General features: G+C 42.2%; 1 protein-coding gene across 1 annotated transcript in view; it reads left to right on the forward strand.

Annotated features, from left to right (window-relative positions):
• TRABD2B (TraB domain containing 2B) overlaps positions 1–19,256 on the forward strand; it is a 303,119-nt gene that overhangs the window by 245,194 nt on the left and 38,669 nt on the right. The window contains exon 5 of the mRNA XM_075711363.1: positions 8,031–8,121. Within this exon, the coding sequence (XP_075567478.1) occupies positions 8,031–8,121 (91 nt within the window). The remainder of the gene's footprint in view (positions 1–8,030; positions 8,122–19,256) is intronic.

The following is a 19,256-nucleotide window of genomic DNA, read 5'->3' on the forward strand; positions in this document are numbered from 1 at the left end:
AGAAGAGGAAAGGATGGGGAGGAAGGATGGGCTCTGTGCAGTGTTCAGGAGCTTCTGGGCAGCACAGGGTAGCTTGGTGGGCCATCATGCCATGTCTGATAGATGCTGAGGCTAAAGGAGCTATTTAAACTCATATGGTCAATGGAGAGAGAATTGCACAGACGGCTTACGTTCTTCCCAAACCTGCTATTTGAGATGTTGGAATGAATTACTCTGTGGAGGTGCCTGTCCTCTCCAGTGAGACTGACCAGCTTAGACTAGTGACTTAATTTTGAAATGTCTGAAGCAGCTATGAACCCTGTCGTTGTGTTGGTCTGACACAGTTGTTGCTGTGGTCTGACACAGAGACCAGAGGAGACGCTTGGGAGGTGACCTCACTTCAGTTCCTGCTTGTATTGTTTTTCTTAACCGAAGTGAAACAGCTGGTTTAGACTTGAAGAAAATTCAGCTTTTTCTTAAAAAAAAAAAAAAAAATTATTGTTTTCCTTACGGTATATTTAGGGTAAGTCTGCTAGGGAAGGTGTGCAAAGACTTTGAAGATAGCACAGAACTGAGTGGCTGAGCCCATATGATGGCACCGTTTGGAGTCTGGAAGCAGAGACCTATGCCAGCATAGCACCAGTCCCAAACTGGTAAGCTCAGTCCCATCTCGTGCTGAGCCTGTTGAGGGGTCTGTGCATTGCATTCCAGACCACTTCCAGAGAAGGATTTCCAGTGTGTGACATTTGGGTGCCTCCAGAGTAGCTCCATACCCTCAACAGGAGGGATGCTCAGAGGGGCTAAGCAGAGAGGAAGAGCAGAAGGGGAGAGACATGAGGGGAGTTTATTATATCGAGGGGCAGCAAGAAAGTAGAAGGCAGCTCTGGGATTCTGTTTGGCCTTCAGACCGAGATGCTCTGAGTATATTGCACTGCAGATCTCAAAGACACCCCAGGGAAACACAAATCTGTACTCCATTACCCTGGCATCAATCTGGAATAACACCCTCAACTTTTGGCCCCTCGTCACTCCATTCTCCCCCAGTTATAGTGTGGCCTGTACAAAGTATTTTTTAAGGCATGCTTTGGGCTCAGATACTCCTGCCAAACAGGGGAAGAAGAAAGCTTGTTCCCTGCATCTCCAGCTCTCCTTCCCAGCTTTTTGCATAATGCTGAAATTTCCAAGAGCAAAACCGTGTCCTGCAGCAGAGCAGAAGACGGCAACCTGGGGTGACAGACTTTTCTGAAAGGTGGGGTGCAGAGTTCCCAGCTTTGTCTGAGCACTGAGCACTCTCCTTTATGACAAGGATGCTTGTGGTAGCATAAACAGACCTAGTGGGGGTGGTCTCTGAGGCTGCTGAGTTTCTGTGGGGTGCCAGTTCACTCAGCCATGAGCTTGTCTCTCATACCATCTATTGTCCATACTATTTGGGTGCTGTTACTACCCAGGAGTTGCCCCAGGGCACTCTCAGTTCTGTATCTTTGAAAGTCACTTTCTCTTTGGAAAGCCCACGGAAAGCTCTTCATTTGAATCTGAATACCAGCCTCTGGGAATCTTTTGTTATATCCAGTCTGTCTGAGGTGTGGGTAGGGATGCATTTGGGATGCTGTGGATACATACGCTGCATGTCTCATCCTCTGGTGTGGAGTATGGCTCATGTTGTTTCATGCTAACGGGGGGAGGTGGGGGGACACCAGGGTCCTTCCAGCTGTTCCCAGAAAATTCCCCTGCTGGCTCCCCACTAGCTTTAATTTTGTTCATGTTATCAGTAAAATCTAAAATCAAAATTTTCAGGCAGTCCTAATGTCATATTCATTACTAGATGCTGCATATCACCTACCTAATCTGTTACCTGGTGTCATTCTTTATACTCTGATAAGATACTTCACCTTAGATGGGTACTCAGGCTGGAGGAAACTTTTAAATGCATCTAGATCCAACTTGCAAAAGCAGATCTGTGCACAAATCCAACGTTTGCTCCTTGTCAAAGTGCACTCAAGATACTGATTCAAGGCAAACCCTACCACTAGAGTGAGATTTCAGGAAAGTAAGTGGTCTGGGAAGAAAGACGAGCAATCCTCTGGCAGCAACAGTAGTCTAAATCTGAGTTGTCATGAGAAAGGGTGAAAGAGCCTCCAATTTTTAAAGGGTGATATCCATTAGCAAAGAATGGGTGGGTGCAGGGATAGAAGCAGCTATGATGCTGGAGGAGGAGTGGAAGGGAATTAAAAATCTGGAGGGTTTATCCACAAAACTGATTCTCTATCCTGGGTCTGGGACATCTGCCATGGCAAGAAACAGTAATGTGGGATGTCATGTGGTTCACCCCAGTAAATTCATGGTGTTACCCAGAGACCGTCGGGTTAGAGTGGAATGCTATAACGGAGAAATTAGCAAATTCAGATAAAATTAATTGCCAGAACTGTTTGCTGTAGCTCCTTACTACAGCTTCTTCTTGACACGTTCATCATTCAGCTTCCAAAATACTCAGTTTGATTATTCTCAGAATGAGAGAAATGGAGGCATGCTTTTGGAGGCAGCAAGCAAAGGAACCAGTATTGGCCCCAACTGTGAACGTGCCGCTTCCGGCATTTGCATTTTTGCCTACGCTAATTCTTGTGAAGCCTAACTACCGTAAACATTCTGGTGGTGCCAAGAGGCTTGAAAATCAGTGTCAAGAGAGAAGGAGGAATAGAGACTGCCGCCTCCTGATTGCAAAGCAGACCGAGGTCTAAATGGCAACAAAACGTTATACATAACATCTGATTCACTGTGTGGAGAATGTAAAGAATTGAGACCTCCCGACACAGTTTACATTGGCCCTTTTTATGACTAATTGTGCAGAAAATAGCTCTGCTTGTAGTGTGCATGGAAGCAGTTCAGGTTTCTGCTGTGTGTCAGCTAATGGGCTAGCACGGCTTTTTTAGCAGAACTTCAAAGGCTCTGGCAATGGTGGTCCTTTGTGAGGGAATTATCTCTTGCTCCTTTGTACCCCTTTATCCTTCTAAGCTGTGGAACAAAGAATTGTGAAAGGAAGAGTCAAAGTAATTTGTAGTAGATCTCTAGACCTAGATAAAGTACATAACATTTGCTTAAAAACATTTTTTCTGCTTTTGTTATCAGAACAAGGTTATATTTTTCTGTGAGGAACACCCAAGTTCATTTAACTTTTGAGGGATGCAACCTTATGCTTAGGTATGCTATTCATGGGGGTCACCAGAATGTCTGAGATGGTAAAGGAGAGCTTTACTTTCTGTGGTCAATTAGAAAATACGTGGCTGTTGCTGTTAGAGTTGGCTGAGAAGTGTATTTCTGTCCACCTCAGGATATTCCACTAAGGAAGAAAATGCATTTTTTCAGCACCGTGTGTGCGTGTGCATGCACATGCTGTAAGGAAACCATGTATTTTTCACCATTTAGTAAAAAAAAAAAAAAAAGTGGTTTATTCTTTCTTTCTTCTAGTGAAAAATGAAACCTTGGGGTTATAAGGAAATACATTACATGTATCTGCTTTGTGCAGTCCAAAGCGCAGTTTGTAATTAAAAATAAAAAAAAGCAAACCAGGGATGAAAGGTGTTTGCTTAATCTTAGCAACCATGCTGTATAATGTGTTCCTCCAGTGTCTTCAGATCCTCTGTCTTGAAAAAAACAAGGCAAGAGTGAAAGGCCTTATCAACTTTAGTGAAGAAACACCCCTCAAGTGCAGTGAGCCACACTAGCCACTCCACTGTGTGTGTGTTCAAACTATGAAATGACTCTGTGTTTAGCACTGGGTCTTGTCCTCAAGTAAATCCCATGAGTATCTCCTTATCCTTAGAGAGTGGAAGGACTGCATCCACACGTTTTTTTTCTTTTAATCTTAAACTGTTAGGAGAGGCTGTACTGCGTATCTCCATGCCCAAGTACAGACTTTCACTTCAAGTCCCTATCTAGAAAATCTTTTATGTCTGCTTTCTCTCCTCTTCCCATACTTGTATGGATTTCCTGAGGCAGTTGGTGTTCTGACCTCTTGGATCCAGTTTTCATCAGCTGTCAAGGTAAATTTGGTTAATACTGCAAGAATAGTTTATTCAGGTTTAGACTGAAGAGGGAGTAGTGACGGAGAAGCAAGAGCACTCCCCTGTCTCTAATCTATCTGATATGTCTCTAGATGCACTAACTTTTCAATAGTTATACTTCCTTCGTTTTTTCTTTTTAATGAAAATTTCCAGGCCAGGCAGAGAAATTTTTAAGTTTTTAGCAGAAGCATATACACACACGTGTGTATATATATAAAGTTCATTTTTTATATCTCTAAATAAAAATTAAATCCAATGATGTTATAAAAAAATCTGGCAATTATTACATACTCTGTTTGCACATATGGTCAGCCAAAGGCAGGGATTTGATGTTTTTCACTGATGCTGAGCTTAATTGTCTCTAATATACAGGTTAAATTGGTTTTCATTACATGCTATAAGCTGTCAAAAGTATTACATCGTTGTCAATATCTAACAAGTGAATGCTTATCTTAAGTTGTGTGTGACCAAGGAGAGTCATTTTATATAAGAAAATTCTCATACAGAAAATTTTCCTGGATTTTAAAACTGGGAATTATAATTATGATGGACGTAGCAGGAGGAGGCAAGCCAAGACATTTCTTCCAGTAATTCTTTAACCCTGGAAGTACAGCGATGACACGAGGGTGTTTTCATGTTTCGCTTTACCCACCTGCATTGGACCTCTGAAGTGCCCCCTTTTTCCTCAAACCTTCCTCTTCCACATATGTGGATCTCTGATCCTGAGGAGCTCCTTGCCGTAGGATACCATGGCTCATTGTTGGGAAGATGTCTGTGTTGGGTGGGAAGGCTGCTGGTCTGAGCACGCATATTTTCAGTTTTTCTGTCACTGAGGTAATGTGTGACTTCAAGTTGCTTGTAGTGTGCATAATGAGATGACTTGGCCACAACAGTGTTACTGTGACGTAAAATAAACATACAGATACAAAACTAATCGCAGTATGTGAATTCTGACTGAGCAGAGAAGTTAAGACAAGTAGAAGTCAGAGCTGGTCAGTATAGAAATCTTGCAATCAGGTGGAAAGTGTGTATTAACAGGGCAAGCTGATGGTGAGACAGGTGGTGATTTACCCAGATGTACATGGGATAATGCAAACAGGAAAATTTTAAGCAGAGTCTAAAGGTAAAGCTTTGCAAAGACCTGCTCATGGTTTGGGGTTTTTTTTTTGTTTGTTTGATTTCTTTTCTCTTGGTTCAACTGGGGTACTTAAAATATTTTAGTATGCGTTGAATTATGGATCTAAAATTAGATAACTATGTTCACACTGAAGTTTGTAATGAAGATTATCATTTATTCAGGGATTTGGAGTTTGGTGGGGGTTTTTTAATGGAAGCTTGTATTCCTTCACGTTAGGAAAAGCAAAATTAAAGGAACAAGCCTCGAGCTTGGAGCAGAGGGTAAGGAGATTTGTGATACAGAAGTTCAGTCCCTGGTCTCAGAAAAGGTCCTGGGGACGTTCTTCCCCCACATGGGTGGGTTTTACCTTGGTAGGAACCTTCTCAGTTCCCTGTAATTGCAGTCCAAATCCAACACAAACTCCTGGATAGCTGGAGGACAGCTCCCAACAGAAAGGGGGATGGCAGAAGACTGAATGGCTTAGGGTAACTTACCCTGTGGAAACATGCATCTCACCACGCTTATGTTTTCTTGCCATCTTGCACAGCAGATCACCAGTCCAGAAAGCTAGCAGCTTTTATCATGGTCTCCACACACACAGCAGGAATGGGAAGTCCAGGAGGGTATCACCTTTTGGTCTTTGCTTGAAGGGACTCGCGGGCTTTGCTGAGGGGCTGACACTGTTGACGTTCCTACCATTTTGTGGATGAGGAATCAGAGCTGTTGCATAGTTACTTTTTTTCCTGCATTTAAAGCAGTTAAAATTGGGTTCTTTTGTACTGTCATGATGTCAAAGATTTGCTGGATTCAGGATGATTGTTTACGTTAAGAAATCTGTTGTCATTTAAGAGTTCGGTTCAGGGAAAGTAGAGCGTTGTACCATGGACTCAGAAACATCTCTGACTTTGACACTTTTGACTTTGGTTCCTCAGTGTCACTTCGCCAGTGACAGAATGGGGACCTTTGTTTGCCTTGGCCACTGCATAAAAAACCAGGATATGATCAAATCCAGTTAATCACTCACAAATGTCTCATTTCTTGAATCTCTGAGGCTGTGTAACGCATTTTTGGGACTGCTCTATGCTCCTTTGGCTTTTGTTATAAGTAAGTTAGTCAGGGGAAAATCAAATTTTGAGTTTTCTTAAAAGGAAGTGGAGGAATCCTGGAACACACTAGGGCTCTGCAAATGTATGTTTAATCATTTAAAGAAATGTCTTTTGGCTAAAAGCTCTTACCAGTGCTTGCAAGTTGCACTAAAAGCCATACAACTACATCATTCCCACAACTGATGCGAATTAGCACCCTTGTTGGCAGTGTGAGCAGAGAGCTGCAGGCTTAGTGAATACTAGGGACTGAATTACTCTCAAATTCATAGTGATTTTGTGCCGTATGGGTGAAGTGTCCTAGGGGTGACTCTGCAGACAGTTACACCAGCTCCTTACACAGTGGTATGCATGGAGAGAGACTTGGGCATGTCCCACCTGTCTTGTTTTTTTCTGTGCAAAGTATTTGGCTCTGCTATGAAGCCACGCAGTTGCAAACATCTCCTGCAAAGACCTACACTGTGCTTAAGGCAAGCACACACTCCCTAAGCAGCAGCAAACTAGAGGATTGCCTTTTTACACACAGCACGTGGTGGAACTCCCTGCTGCAAGAAGTCACAGAGCAAAAAGTACATGGAAGCAGAGGCTTGAGCACATTCGTGGTGAATTGGTCTATTCAGAGCTGACAGTGAGATGCAGTGACCTGGGTGTAAATGGGGGTCACCCAGCTGTGCAGAGCTGGAAGCTAATGGACATAATGAAGGAGGATTGTTCTGTGCTTTCTCAGTGCCATTCACGTATATATTTATATACCTTTGGCATTCATCACGGGCTATACTTGGAGACAGGTTACTGCGCTGCGTGGATTTTAATAAACCTGTTAGCGGAGTTCTTGCCTCTTTATATGTCTAACCCAATCTGAAAACAACGTGGGACTCTGACAATAAGTTGAAAGCTTTGGAGGGATTACACTGCCTTATTGAGTCTGTACCCAAAGCCCTTTGAGGGCTCCCATTGACTCCAGTGGGATTTGGTTCAGACCTCAAGTATATAGGACTCCCTTAAGTAAACTCTTTCAAGGCCCATACATGCTGCAATACTTATTGGGCTCTTTGTTACTTCTGTGAATAGGAATGCAACCTTTACACTTCTAGCGAAGAGCCCTGATTTACAGGACTAAATCTTCATGTTTTGGGAGAGATAAGGTTACCATCTCAGCTCCTCCCAACCCTGCTGCACAGGTGGCTGAGTAGCTGATGAAGCAATTCCTGAATCACTGCTGGTTTAGGTAGATAAGCACTGAGTGTGGAGTACAGCAGCTTCAGAGCTTCTTCATAAGAAGATGTCCATGAACAACGATGGGCAGGGTGGACATCTGGGGTTGTAAGTTGTTCCAATTTATAAGTCAAAGCCCTAGCAATATTCTTTTTGCTACTGCAGGGTCATTCTGATAACCATGTTACCAGTTTATTTAGTCCGTGCACATACTAAAAATGTCCACAGTGGAAGACAAGACTAGCAATTCATCTAGGTTTTCTTTATCCACCCAGTCCCTTGGCCATGTGAGGGGAGGGAGAGGTAAATAAGATGGAAGACGACTGTATTGGGCTGTACACTGTCTCTTCCTCTGGCCATTGCCAAAGGCTGCAGTGGGCTATGTGGTGAATAGCTGAGTCTGAATTACAACAAATTGCATAACATGCCTTTCTTGCTTTTGGAGCTGGTCTAGCTTCTGGTAACCTTGCCTCCCAAACCTGTTGTTCCAAGAGGAGAAACTCAAGTGAGTGAGAGGAGCAGTTTGATTGACAGTGCTATTTTCTACCTGTATTTTAGGTCATTTCCTGGGTAACAACACTGTGATTGATGTACTGAGACAAGCAGGATTTGAAGTGGAGCACACCCCTCCTGGACAACCAATTGGAAAGTAAGCAGCTGCCCACAGATTATTAATCACTTTCTCTCCTTTTCTTTTTTCTCTCCCTTTTTCAGTGACTAAGCAAGATTATTGCATTAGTATAGGAGGTGGATGAGAGGGTGAGGAACCTCCCTTTCCCACCCAAGTTCCAGACAAAAAGTGCATTGTAAAGCATCCGTTGTGTGAGTTTGGAAGCATATGGAGCCTCAGTGGCTGGTTTTTTTTTTCACTTGGGGACATTATTCGTATCACAGCTGCTTCACTATACCAGATCAGAAGTGCCACAGTTTCCTTCTGTTTTTATGAAACGTCTCATTCAGCTCATTTTCCCCCATAGCTGTTTTGTCTTTTTCTGTCCGTGGGGTTTTAGTTGCTTCTCCATTGCAGAGCAGTAGACTGCCACCAACTTCATTTTTCAGGCCTCTCTGTCAGGCTGCTCTTCTTCAGGTGGAATTTCAGTTCTGCCTGAAGGACCAGATTTAATGTAACAGCTGCACCTTGGAAAGTGTGGTGGGTAGATAAAAAGCTATTCAGTATTCCCTGAGCTTCTCTGTCTAGCTGATGAAGTAAAGCAGGCAAGAAGGATTGATTACCAGGCTCTTGGCCATCTTCATTAGTGTAAGATAAAATATGGCACAAAATTGTCCTTGGTTGGTGAAACAGACTTCCTTCCTCCCCTAGACTTTTCTCTTTCCTGGCCATTTAGATGAGGTCTCTGTCTAAAGATATCATAGACAATAAAACTGGGAGGGATGGTGAGAGACTATCTAGCTTTGCAAAGTTAGCCTTTCCCCTGCATTCTGCAGATAAAAATTGGCCGAGATTGCTTTGTCATAGGATTGTTATCCTCATTAGGAGAAAGTGTTAGCAGCATGCTCCTGTCCCTGGTGGGCAGACATGACATGGTCCAAATATGAGGTGAGTTTCAATATGGAGGATTAATCCCCAGGCTAGGAGACCATGTCTGAAAAAGCTATGTTTAATGTAGTTGGAAAATCTGGCTGATTTAACCTTGTTTGTGAAACATCCACAATGATTCATATAGAATATAATATGGCTCAACTGTACATAAGTGTCTTTGACAGAGCATTTGTCCTAAATGCTTCTTGGAATATGTTGAGCAATAAAAGCACAGTCTTAAATAACAATGGGAAAAAGAGGAAGAAAAAGCTGTCAAACACAAGGAAGAGCATATATTCAGAGGAGGTTTAAGAAGCACTTTGGCAGAGGGAGAAAAGTCAGCATGGCACAGGGAAGAGCAGTAAACGCTGTAACTGACTGGAGCTGCAAATTTTGGCTAAAATCAACAAAAACGCCTGTGTCTAAAAATACAGCAAAACAGAAAAACCAAGCCCACTATACCAAAACAGGTGAGGTATACTGTTCCTAGGCTTCTGACAGAAACTTACCTCTCAGGGAAGCAGGCACTTTCCTCAGCAATTTTCATTTAGATGAAAGTATCATCTTCCCATGAAAAGTATTTCAACTGGAAATTGTGAAATTATTAATTTATCAGCTGTTTGCAAGCCCTTGAGAAGAAAGATACAGTAGTGTGAGAGATGTCCAAGAATGGTCTCTGCTCTTTATGGTGTTGGGATATGTCTATACACATCATCACAGACTTGAAATAACATGATGGGGCAGGAAATCTGAAACAAAGCCACTGCTTACTGTTGACTTATTTGCAATATGGGGCACCTCTGTGTATGCATTCCCCTACCTTGGCAGCAGCGTCTCTTGTTCATGATGTCTTCCCTAACATTGTGAGTCCCTGGGGGAAATGTACTTGGACTGCTGCCTAGAACGATGCATATGTCCTCAGCTGAATTATCCTACACTTGGTAGCTTCTGTTCCCAGCTCCAGACCAGAGCATTGGGCAGGTTGGTCCGTTTGTCTGAACTAGTACCCTGATTCCAGTGGGGTCTGTTCTGAACATTGAACATACAAAACTTTATTGAAGAGTATACTGTTGTGCATGAGTACTGGATTGCATTGAGAGAGAGCATATGGTTGTACTCCATAAAGATTAGATGCTCTGTATGTCCTCCTATGGTCTGATGATCCAGGCAGATCAGCCAGTCTTAGATGAGAATACAGAAAGAAAAATAAATGGCATGGGAAAGAAATCCAGAGTTGCCACTAAATTGCATTACTCAAGGTGCAGAAACACTAGAAGATTACAGAAAGTTTCAATAAAGAGAATTTAAATATATTCATGGGAAACAGCTTGCTGCCTTTAGGAAAAAAGAGACTCCCAGATCTGCACATCAGGGACTGTATTTTCGTTGTGCTACAGCTGGGGCTGTAGCCATCAGAACTGCTTGGGGCTCCCCTTTAGAAATGAGGAGGCTGCTGCAAACCATTTTATCCCTCTATTTTAGAATATCTTGTATTTTATGATTTCTGGGCAAGCTGCAGAAGACAGTCTAGTCGAACACAGTTATGACAAAAGTTGATGGCATATTCAGAAAGCACAGACAGTTAATTGTTGTGATGTTGGGGTTAAGTTGCTGTAACTGAGAGTTTTAACGAACCTTGCATTTTTGTCTACCCTTCTTTTTTTGGTCTCCTCTTTCCTTTTTAAAAGATGAAATAAAACCATTTGAAAACAGTTAGGCCCAGAAGAGGAACAGTTTTGGGACAGTGGCTATACTAACCACATGTATACATAGAATAAACAAGTAGAGGCTCAACAAATTTTGAACTGTTTGCAAGCAGAAATTGTTTTATGGATTATAGAGATGCAGCTGTTTTCGTCCTAATTCTTGTGGAGCCATACACGACAAAAGAGGTATTTCTCTCCCCTGCTGAAACCCAAAAGAGACATTTCTGCATTACTTCCAATAGGTTGTATAAGGGAGTCAAGCCCACTGCATTGCATTCTGGCACTGACAATTGAAAAATTGGATAGTGTTCAGGGAAGATCAGCTGGACTTTAATGTAGAGATTGGTGGGGGTGGACAGCACATGGAAAAAATGCAAGGGTTGAAAAAAAATGAAGCAGCTGCATGCTTATGTTTTGGCCAAGGGAATTCAAAAAAGGATTGTTGTGGATGGATTGTGTGCAGAAAGACAAAGAGGAACAATTTGAGCTGGCATATAGGAATGTTTGGAGGTATATCATATTGAAGCTGAGAGTGGTTTTGGCTGAATATCAAAAGACTTCTTGACAGTAATTTGCAGGACAATCTTTCTCAGGTTAAGTCAGAAGCCCCATTATTTGAAATGATGAAAGTAACTTTAGCAGAACACTTGTACTATGTCCTACTTACTACTAATGCTGCCTTGCCAAAAAAGCATATACTATTTTTCTTTAATATCTCTGTTCCTATAACAGTATGATTATTATTATTAATATTATTATTGAAATGATTAGTAGTCTGATCTTTATTGTTCAATAATAATGAAGCACTGGTACCAGTGGGTGGGGTAGTCTAGTATGACGTTTAAGTTCTGCCATCCATTTCAGTTTCAGAAAGGACAAGAGAATACCTTTTAAAATAACTAGTACTGTTCCTGTCTATCAGAGAAGCCTTGGGAAGAGTGAAACAGGACAAGACCAAAGCTGTTTATACTTTCAGTTACATACAGGCTGGGTAAAGCCAGAAGATTGTTGGCTTCCTCTGTCCAAAATGCTAAGCATAGGTTGTGAAATGGCTGCTCTTTAAGCCAACCAAAATGAATACCTACAGTCTCACATTTCTGTTGTCTACTGACGAGCACAAATTTGAGCCAAGTTCTCCCTTTCTTAAGGTACTGGGGAAAAGTAAAGTGCAGGCTAGAAGTGACAGCCAAGACATGGAGGGGTTTGGTGGCTCTAGAATCAATGAACTGGCAAAGAAAAGTTCATATAAGTACATTTAGCTGGTATGGACCTATTTGGGAGCTCTCACTGGCTGGATTTATGAAATCCCCTAGCTCCTGCTGATGTGCCTGGTGGCCCAGTGCTGACCTTCCTGAGTGTCTTCTAGAATCCCACCAGCTGACTATTGAAAATACTTTCTTAAAAGCTCAATCCCTTTCTGTAAAAGAAACCCTGTTGTACTCAGCATGCAGAACAATGCCATAAACACTTGAGGACTTATCCTCACGTTGGCTTAATTTGTTTATTTTGTTGCCTGAGGGGAAGTGTCCCAAATCTGTTTGCCTGACAACCTTCAACAGCATTCATATTTGCTTCTTATTTTGCTGGCTGTCATCCTTGTCCCCAAATAAAGGCATTGGAAAATGAACGGCTGAATCAGTATCTCATTGCTTTGCCCTGAGATAAGAAAGGCAACTTTTCTTTGTGGGGCTTCTGCCAACTGGCTGTCCCTGACCCTCTCTGTCTTCAGAAAGCAGAGCTGCTTGCTTGGGGTGGGGAGAGAGGAGGAGATGGGAGAAAGTTTCCCCTCAGATGAATTCCAGTGACTTGAGCAGATAAAGGGCCACAGCTGCTTCACATTTAATTGCAAACAGCCAAATTGCAAGATCAGTCCCGGAAGCACCTGTGTCCATGATGACTCTATTGTTACTGGGTTCTCAGAATTGGCTCTGACCTTCTGCCATGCGCCAAGCCCTGACATACTGCACACCGTTCTCTTGGCCAGAAAAACAGGCAACAGTGCTCGTTTCCATCAGACTGCTCTTTCTGATATTATGCTCAATGCTACCTTCTTTCAGAATGGGAGAATTCAGGACAAGCTTTTATTTCTGCCCATCTAAGAGTTTATTGTAAACTCTCAGAGCTCTGTTGTAGAAATTAATTACCCTTCCTCCTTATGTTTGAACTTCCTGGCCCAGTCAAAGCAATATGTCTTTGCTGTTGTAGCTTATTTTTTTCCTTCTTTCTGAAGCAAAGAGCTTGCTCCTTCACCTTTTCCTATAGCATCCTACAGGTGTGACCCTGACTCTCCTACTCAGCGTTATCTCATGGTGGAAGTCTTTGCTCCACTATGAATGCTTTCTTCTTCCCCACAGTATGAAAGCACACCCGACCCACACAGTGATGCAGCCATTTTACTCTATCAGGATCCCTAACTTTCACGAGGTGATACACAGAGATGGGAAAATGTTTGACGTAACATTCCCCACAGACCCAAATTGGTAAAAATGCCAGTTCAATACATTACATCCCAGAAACTTATGGATGCCATCAGAGCCCTCAGAAGTCTCCCAGTAGTTGCCACATTCCTTGGGATGTCCAAGCAACTTTGGCTTTCGGGTGCCAGCCTCGCAGGGTTACTCCAACTGTGCTTAGCTGTTAATGTTTGGGATGTGTTTGGGAGAATGTTAAAGTTGTAGTGAAATAAGTAAAATTTTATTTAGAAAAGAAACAAGTAAAAAAAAATTATGAGAGCTGTGACATTTTCATTGGAAACAACTGAATTAATTGGGAAAAAAAAGAAGAGCTGGGGAGATGTTAGCCCATTCTGGATCCCATCTCTTCTGAGACAGGGAAAAATGCACACTTTTTTTTTATTGTGGGTGGAATAATCTCCCTGTTGGGATGCTGCAGTTCTTAATCCTATTGTAAACCTTTGGATCTTTCACTTGATCTGAGCCTGAAGATCATACTCCCTTCACTGGCTTCCTTCCCTCAGAAGAAAAGCAAACCCATTATTTAGGGGGGTTTCTCTGACAGCATAATTTGCAGCAAGTGGTGTACAGGGATTAAATGGGGTTCATCTGCATGCATTGGTAAATTTATTGTCTCATCTAACATTGGAGAATATGACTACTTAATGCTTAAAATATTTAGTCATGAAAATATGCACATAACATTTTCAAGGGATTCCCACATGCCTTTAAAATATCCTCCTTTGCAATTTAATTGTCTTTGTGTCTATAGTTACCTTACAGCCACAAAGTCTGAGCCAGTCAAAGTAACGCTTAGGGGGAAAGAAACTGAAGAAAATCTCCAAGATGTGGTAGAGAAGCAAAGTCAACTTACAAGTTCTCAGTCATGGAAACTTAATTATCCTGTCACTTCCTGAGCAACACATTACTTAGGGCCAGTGCATCTGCATGTTCTTTAGGCCACCTTTAAATGCTGAAAACCTTCTGAAAGAGTGGAATTTAGCAACTTGCTACAAAAAAATCTGGGAAAGAGCAAGATAATTCATGGTGTTGGTGAAAGAATACGGAACAAAACTTCTCAGGAATTTTGTGCTCGACTAGTTCTCCCAATGGGACATTCACTTTCTCTATAATCAGATTTTACCCTTGGCAAAATTTCTGGTTTCTTTTGAAAAAATTGTTTCATGTTCCATATCATTATGTTCCTTGGGAACTTGCACACAGGGCCACTGGGGAACCTGGGCTTGTTCCTTTTTGCTCAAGGGCAGCTTGCTCGCTGAGCTGTCCTGAAGCCAGTGCTAAGGTTTCTAGGTTTTTTGCTGCTCTGCAGGCCATGAGTTATAGGAGGTCTGTATCTCATAGTCCGTAAACTATCTAATAGTCAACTTACAGAACCTTGGAGACTTCAAAAGTTCAGAGATAGTTCTTACTTTATTTCCTAGCCAAATTTTGGAGTTCTTGTTTCCACAGGAGAAGCTGATTTTTCATCCTCTTTCTGCTTCCAGCCAACTCTAATGCAGATCTTTTCACTTAAGGTCATTAGTATAAGATGAAAATTCTGTAGTTTCTAGAGATAAAGCTGATCCAAACTGCACTGAAGTCAACAACAAGGCTTCCATTGGTGCCAGTAGCTTTTAGAGGTCGTCGTTAATATGAAATAGTTGCTGATTCTCTCCTGTCTTTGATTGTGAGGAGCCACGAGGGAATTGGTAGAAAACTAAGCGTATGTTCACACATATTGGTGTGCAGATGCTTACTTTAGTCAATGTAAAAAGACTGGCTTTTCCAGAGGACTGCTCATGAATGTCTTGGAGAGCTGGTCCAACTTGCTTGCAGTAGGTGTCTGACTAGTTTTAGATGACTAATCATTTTGTGAGATGAATTCCCCTCCTGTTTGAAGGACTTGGGCCCCATGTTCAAGTCAGACAGTGTCACTAGACTCATTTAAGCCTTTGGAAAAATTGCACCATCCACTCTCCAGTGTTACATTAAAACAATGAGATTGTGTGAGTTTTGTGTTTGTGTATTCAGCCTGCACTTGTCCTGTGGATTGATGGCCTCCATCCCAAGTGATATCAATCTGGGCTGAAGTGCAGCTGCACTTTGTAACAGCTCAAGGGGCACCAAAGGTATCAAGTGGTATTGTATGGTTTGAAAGATGTCGTTTATCTAAGGAAGTTTGTGGTCTGTTTGCTGTCACTCTGTCTTTGCCGTGCCGACTTCCCTTACCTTCACTATCATGTTGTCAGGCAAAGAGACCTCACACATTAAGACAGATAGCTTTTCCGCTTCCAGAGCTGACTTCTTTTCCTTCAGCAAGAGGTCTGTGGGTTGTGTTGCAATCAATAGAGCTGCTTGATACAGCGTGAGTGTAATTGCTAGTAATTTTGCTTGCAGGGAGCTCTTTAACATGCACAAGTTCCTAAAAAGGAACAGGAAGAAAGGGAGTCAATGGCTTTTTTCATTGACACTTTCACTTAAAATTCCTTCAAGAATAGTGCCTTAAAACAAAACAGTTGGGGATCCAGTTTTCTACAGAGGAATACATTGACAAGTACATTTTCCATCTTTCATGAGTGATCAGGTGTTCACAGGGTCATTCTTCACAGTTAAAATGGGATTAGAAGCCCTCCAAAACAACATAGTGTGGCTGGTGGCATGGCCAAATGACTTCTTGTGAGTGGATCTTGTTGTAGCAAGCTGTGAAATTTACTGAAACCTTTCTGAATTTCCCCCACTTGCTCCACAAGTAGGTCACTCTAACGTACATATGTGATGTGATCTTATACCATTTCTTGCCCACTTCAGTGCAAAATAGTCTCACTTTTAACAACTCATGGTATCTCAGCCAAGCCAGGTGGCTTCACACTGGCTGCAACCCAGCTTTGGGTCTGAAATGACTGTGTGGGTGTCCCTTTAGGAGAACCATGGTGAAGGGTCAGACTGAGAAGCATGTATATCAGCTGCTCCTCCTAGTTAAGTGCTAGTAGTAGGAGCAGGAATGCAAAAAAAGTCAAGTTCTTACAACAGGACTAGTAGATTAAGAATGGTGAATGTATAAAGCACTTGTCACAGTAAATAACTTAGAAGCCAGAATATATTTTTATGTCATAATTATTGAATCATTTTTATGAAAAGTCAAAATAAATTCATATGTAATCTGTAAAGTATGTAAAGAGTTTAATTCAACCAGTAAATCATGTACTGGGAATACTGTACCCAGCTTCAGATCAGATATGCTTCAGAGAAGCTTTAAGGTTTTAAAATCCTTCCACAAGCTAAACTGATCTCCAGAACCTTTGGAGGTTCACCCTTCTCTGGAGCTCATGCTCCATGCAAGTTAACATCATGCCAATATGTTTCTCATTTCCTGGGGATTAAACTGCTGTGTTTGATGACTCAGGACTTCCCAAGAAAGCAACTCAGTCATTCACTCTGTCTGAAGTGGCCTCTGGTGTCTCAGAGGACATGTCTTCTCTTGCGCAGTGATTCATGATTTCAGAGCACGAGGATCAGCACTCTTTTTTTTTTTCTTCCCACAAAGTTAATTAATAAAACAAATTTGTATTAGTGGGTGTTGAAAGACGTTGGCTTTCCACCTACACTCCCAAATTCTCCACATACCAGGGAGAATGAAAAATGGACCTGCAAATAGAAACACGGAGGAAGAAAAACAGATCAGATGCTGTATATGGATATAGACACAGTGGCTGTCAATTGATACGATGGAAGAACATCCTGAATGAAGACAATTTCCTGCAATCATCATTGCTAAAAATACACTATTACAGTAATCCAATTTCAGAATGAATGCATGCAAATTTAGAGAGAAGGATTGGAGCACAGGGAGTGTCTGAGAGAAACTGTATTATCTGTTTGGGCCTTCATCTTGACCTCTTCTTCAGGCAGGTGGCCACATGGACAGCAGTTGTTCTGCTTGTGAAAAGTGGATCCTTTGCCACTGTCACAGACTTGTGAGACTCCAGTTGGTCAGAAGAAGTACCTGGAGGATTTACCCCGTTGTGGCTGCTGTGGCCCATCTGTCTGCCTTATCTGTAGCCCCACTGTAGAACAGAATTGTTAATCAGCACCAAGAATTAACCTAAATTTACACCTATCATGGTCATAACTCCTGTTGACTTCAGCAAGAAAACAGTTGGTCCCACAGGGGACCAGAGTTGACAGAAGGACTAGGTTTGGGGTATTTTCCCCTTTCTACTGCTGTATGGGACATCAGACCAGCTCACAACTCTGCAGTGCTACTGTCTGCTGGTGGCAGCTTGCAGATGAAAAGAGAACTAATTTGGTGCTCTCATTTTTGGGTAAGAGCACACTGAAGCCTTTCTCCACTGACTCCCAGGACACATGTCAAGTCAGGGATACTAAGATTTTCCTGCTAACCTGCAGCAACTCAGCAGCAAAGTCATAGACAGGTTCCAGAGCTTTGGTATCCAGTGCCCTGTCTGGCCACTAGATTTGAATCTCCTGTCATCTGACCCCAGCTTCACATTTCCAAATTACTCTTGCAAAAATAAAGGCAGTCACAGAAATACCTTTGTCGAGACAGCACATCCCTGTTTATGTTTGAAAGGCTGATACGAATCTGGAGTCCCCAGCGATCAAAGTGCATATTCAGAGAGATGAGCCCCATGTTGTGTTTGAAGTGAGTGCAGCACTTTGAAACAAGGATGAAGCAGGAATAAATCAGGATGAAGGATGTGGGGCATTACCTACTTTACATTAAATCCCTGCTGGAAAGATGTGGCCAGCGTTCCAAAGTTTTCCTTGGAGAGTGCTCGGAAGTTGCATACCAGCCTATTTGTGGAAAGCTAAACAGTTCCCTGTTGTCCTTGATGTGAAACGCTTCCCAGATAAACACTTTCCTCCTCCATTGAAGAAAAACGATACAGCCCGTCCAGAGCTCTAACTTAGAGGACTACACTGGGCTGCTGCTCAGCCTCCGCAAAGTTGCTGGTTTGTGTTGGCATTGAACTTTGCTAACGGCTATAGTTCATGTACATGCCAGCACCATTAAGAAAAAGCTAAGTTATTCAGTGAGACTGGTATAATCTTCAAATCTTTAATAATGTTGTGCGCCCACATCTTTACGTCTCTGGGTTCATTATACCCCTGGAATGTAAATCCCAATTCACAGTGGCTAAACAAGGTTCACATGGATCTCAAATACTTTTGTGGTATTGTCTCATCCTAATTTCTGAAGGGGAAAGAAAACATTGCTGGCTGAAATAAACTCACGTGGTTCTCTACAAGGAGAGCAGTAAACCTCTGCTGCTGTAGTGGGTTTAGGTTGTAACATTGCCTGCATTTGCGGCATTTTAAGTCATTTTAAGGAATTATTCCTAATACCCACAGAGTCAAGGTATCATATTCCAGCACAAAGAAGATCCAGAAGTCCCTGCATGAACTGTGGAGAGAAAAAGCTGATTTCTGAAATCAGCAGTGCTAAAAATCAAGGCTGTCTAACACCAGGGTAATACTGGTGGTGGTTTAGTTCAGGTCAGTGGGTGGCTCTTCTGCTTCTCCCATCCTGGCAGATGCAGATCTGAAGGACCTTGTTGTGTCCTCACCTCTGACTCCAGTTTGGGCACACATGTGGTTTTGTTGGGTGCCTCCTTCCTTCCTCCATACTGTCACCCAGGCTGAAGACCTCTTCCCAGGAGCAGCAGGTCATTCCATTCACTGACCTACAGTCAATAGATGCAATAGATGCACAGATTGGGTTTTTGCCACCGTTTTGTCAAAGCAAACCTTGCTTTGCATTTGTGACAAAGGAAGCATCTTTTTTCCCCTAGAAGCATGTGATTTCACGCTAATGTTAAATGAGAATTTTGCACGTGTATGAAACTTATATGTAGGTTAGGTTTTAGGTTGCAAATGAAACTGGGACGTGCAACTTCCATTGACATTTAGCAGGCATTGAGGTTTTAAATCCCTGAGGCAATTTTAGAAACATCCCCCTCAAGAAGAAAGGCATTGACTTGAAAGAAAGCAGAGTTAACAGGGGGTTTGTTTGTTTGTTTTACAAATGTAGCCATGAATTTAGGGCAATTTCTATGTATTCAAG

This window comes from Pelecanus crispus, chromosome 5 (genome assembly GCF_030463565.1).
Source record: "Pelecanus crispus isolate bPelCri1 chromosome 5, bPelCri1.pri, whole genome shotgun sequence".
Lineage (NCBI taxonomy): Eukaryota > Metazoa > Chordata > Aves > Pelecaniformes > Pelecanidae > Pelecanus > Pelecanus crispus.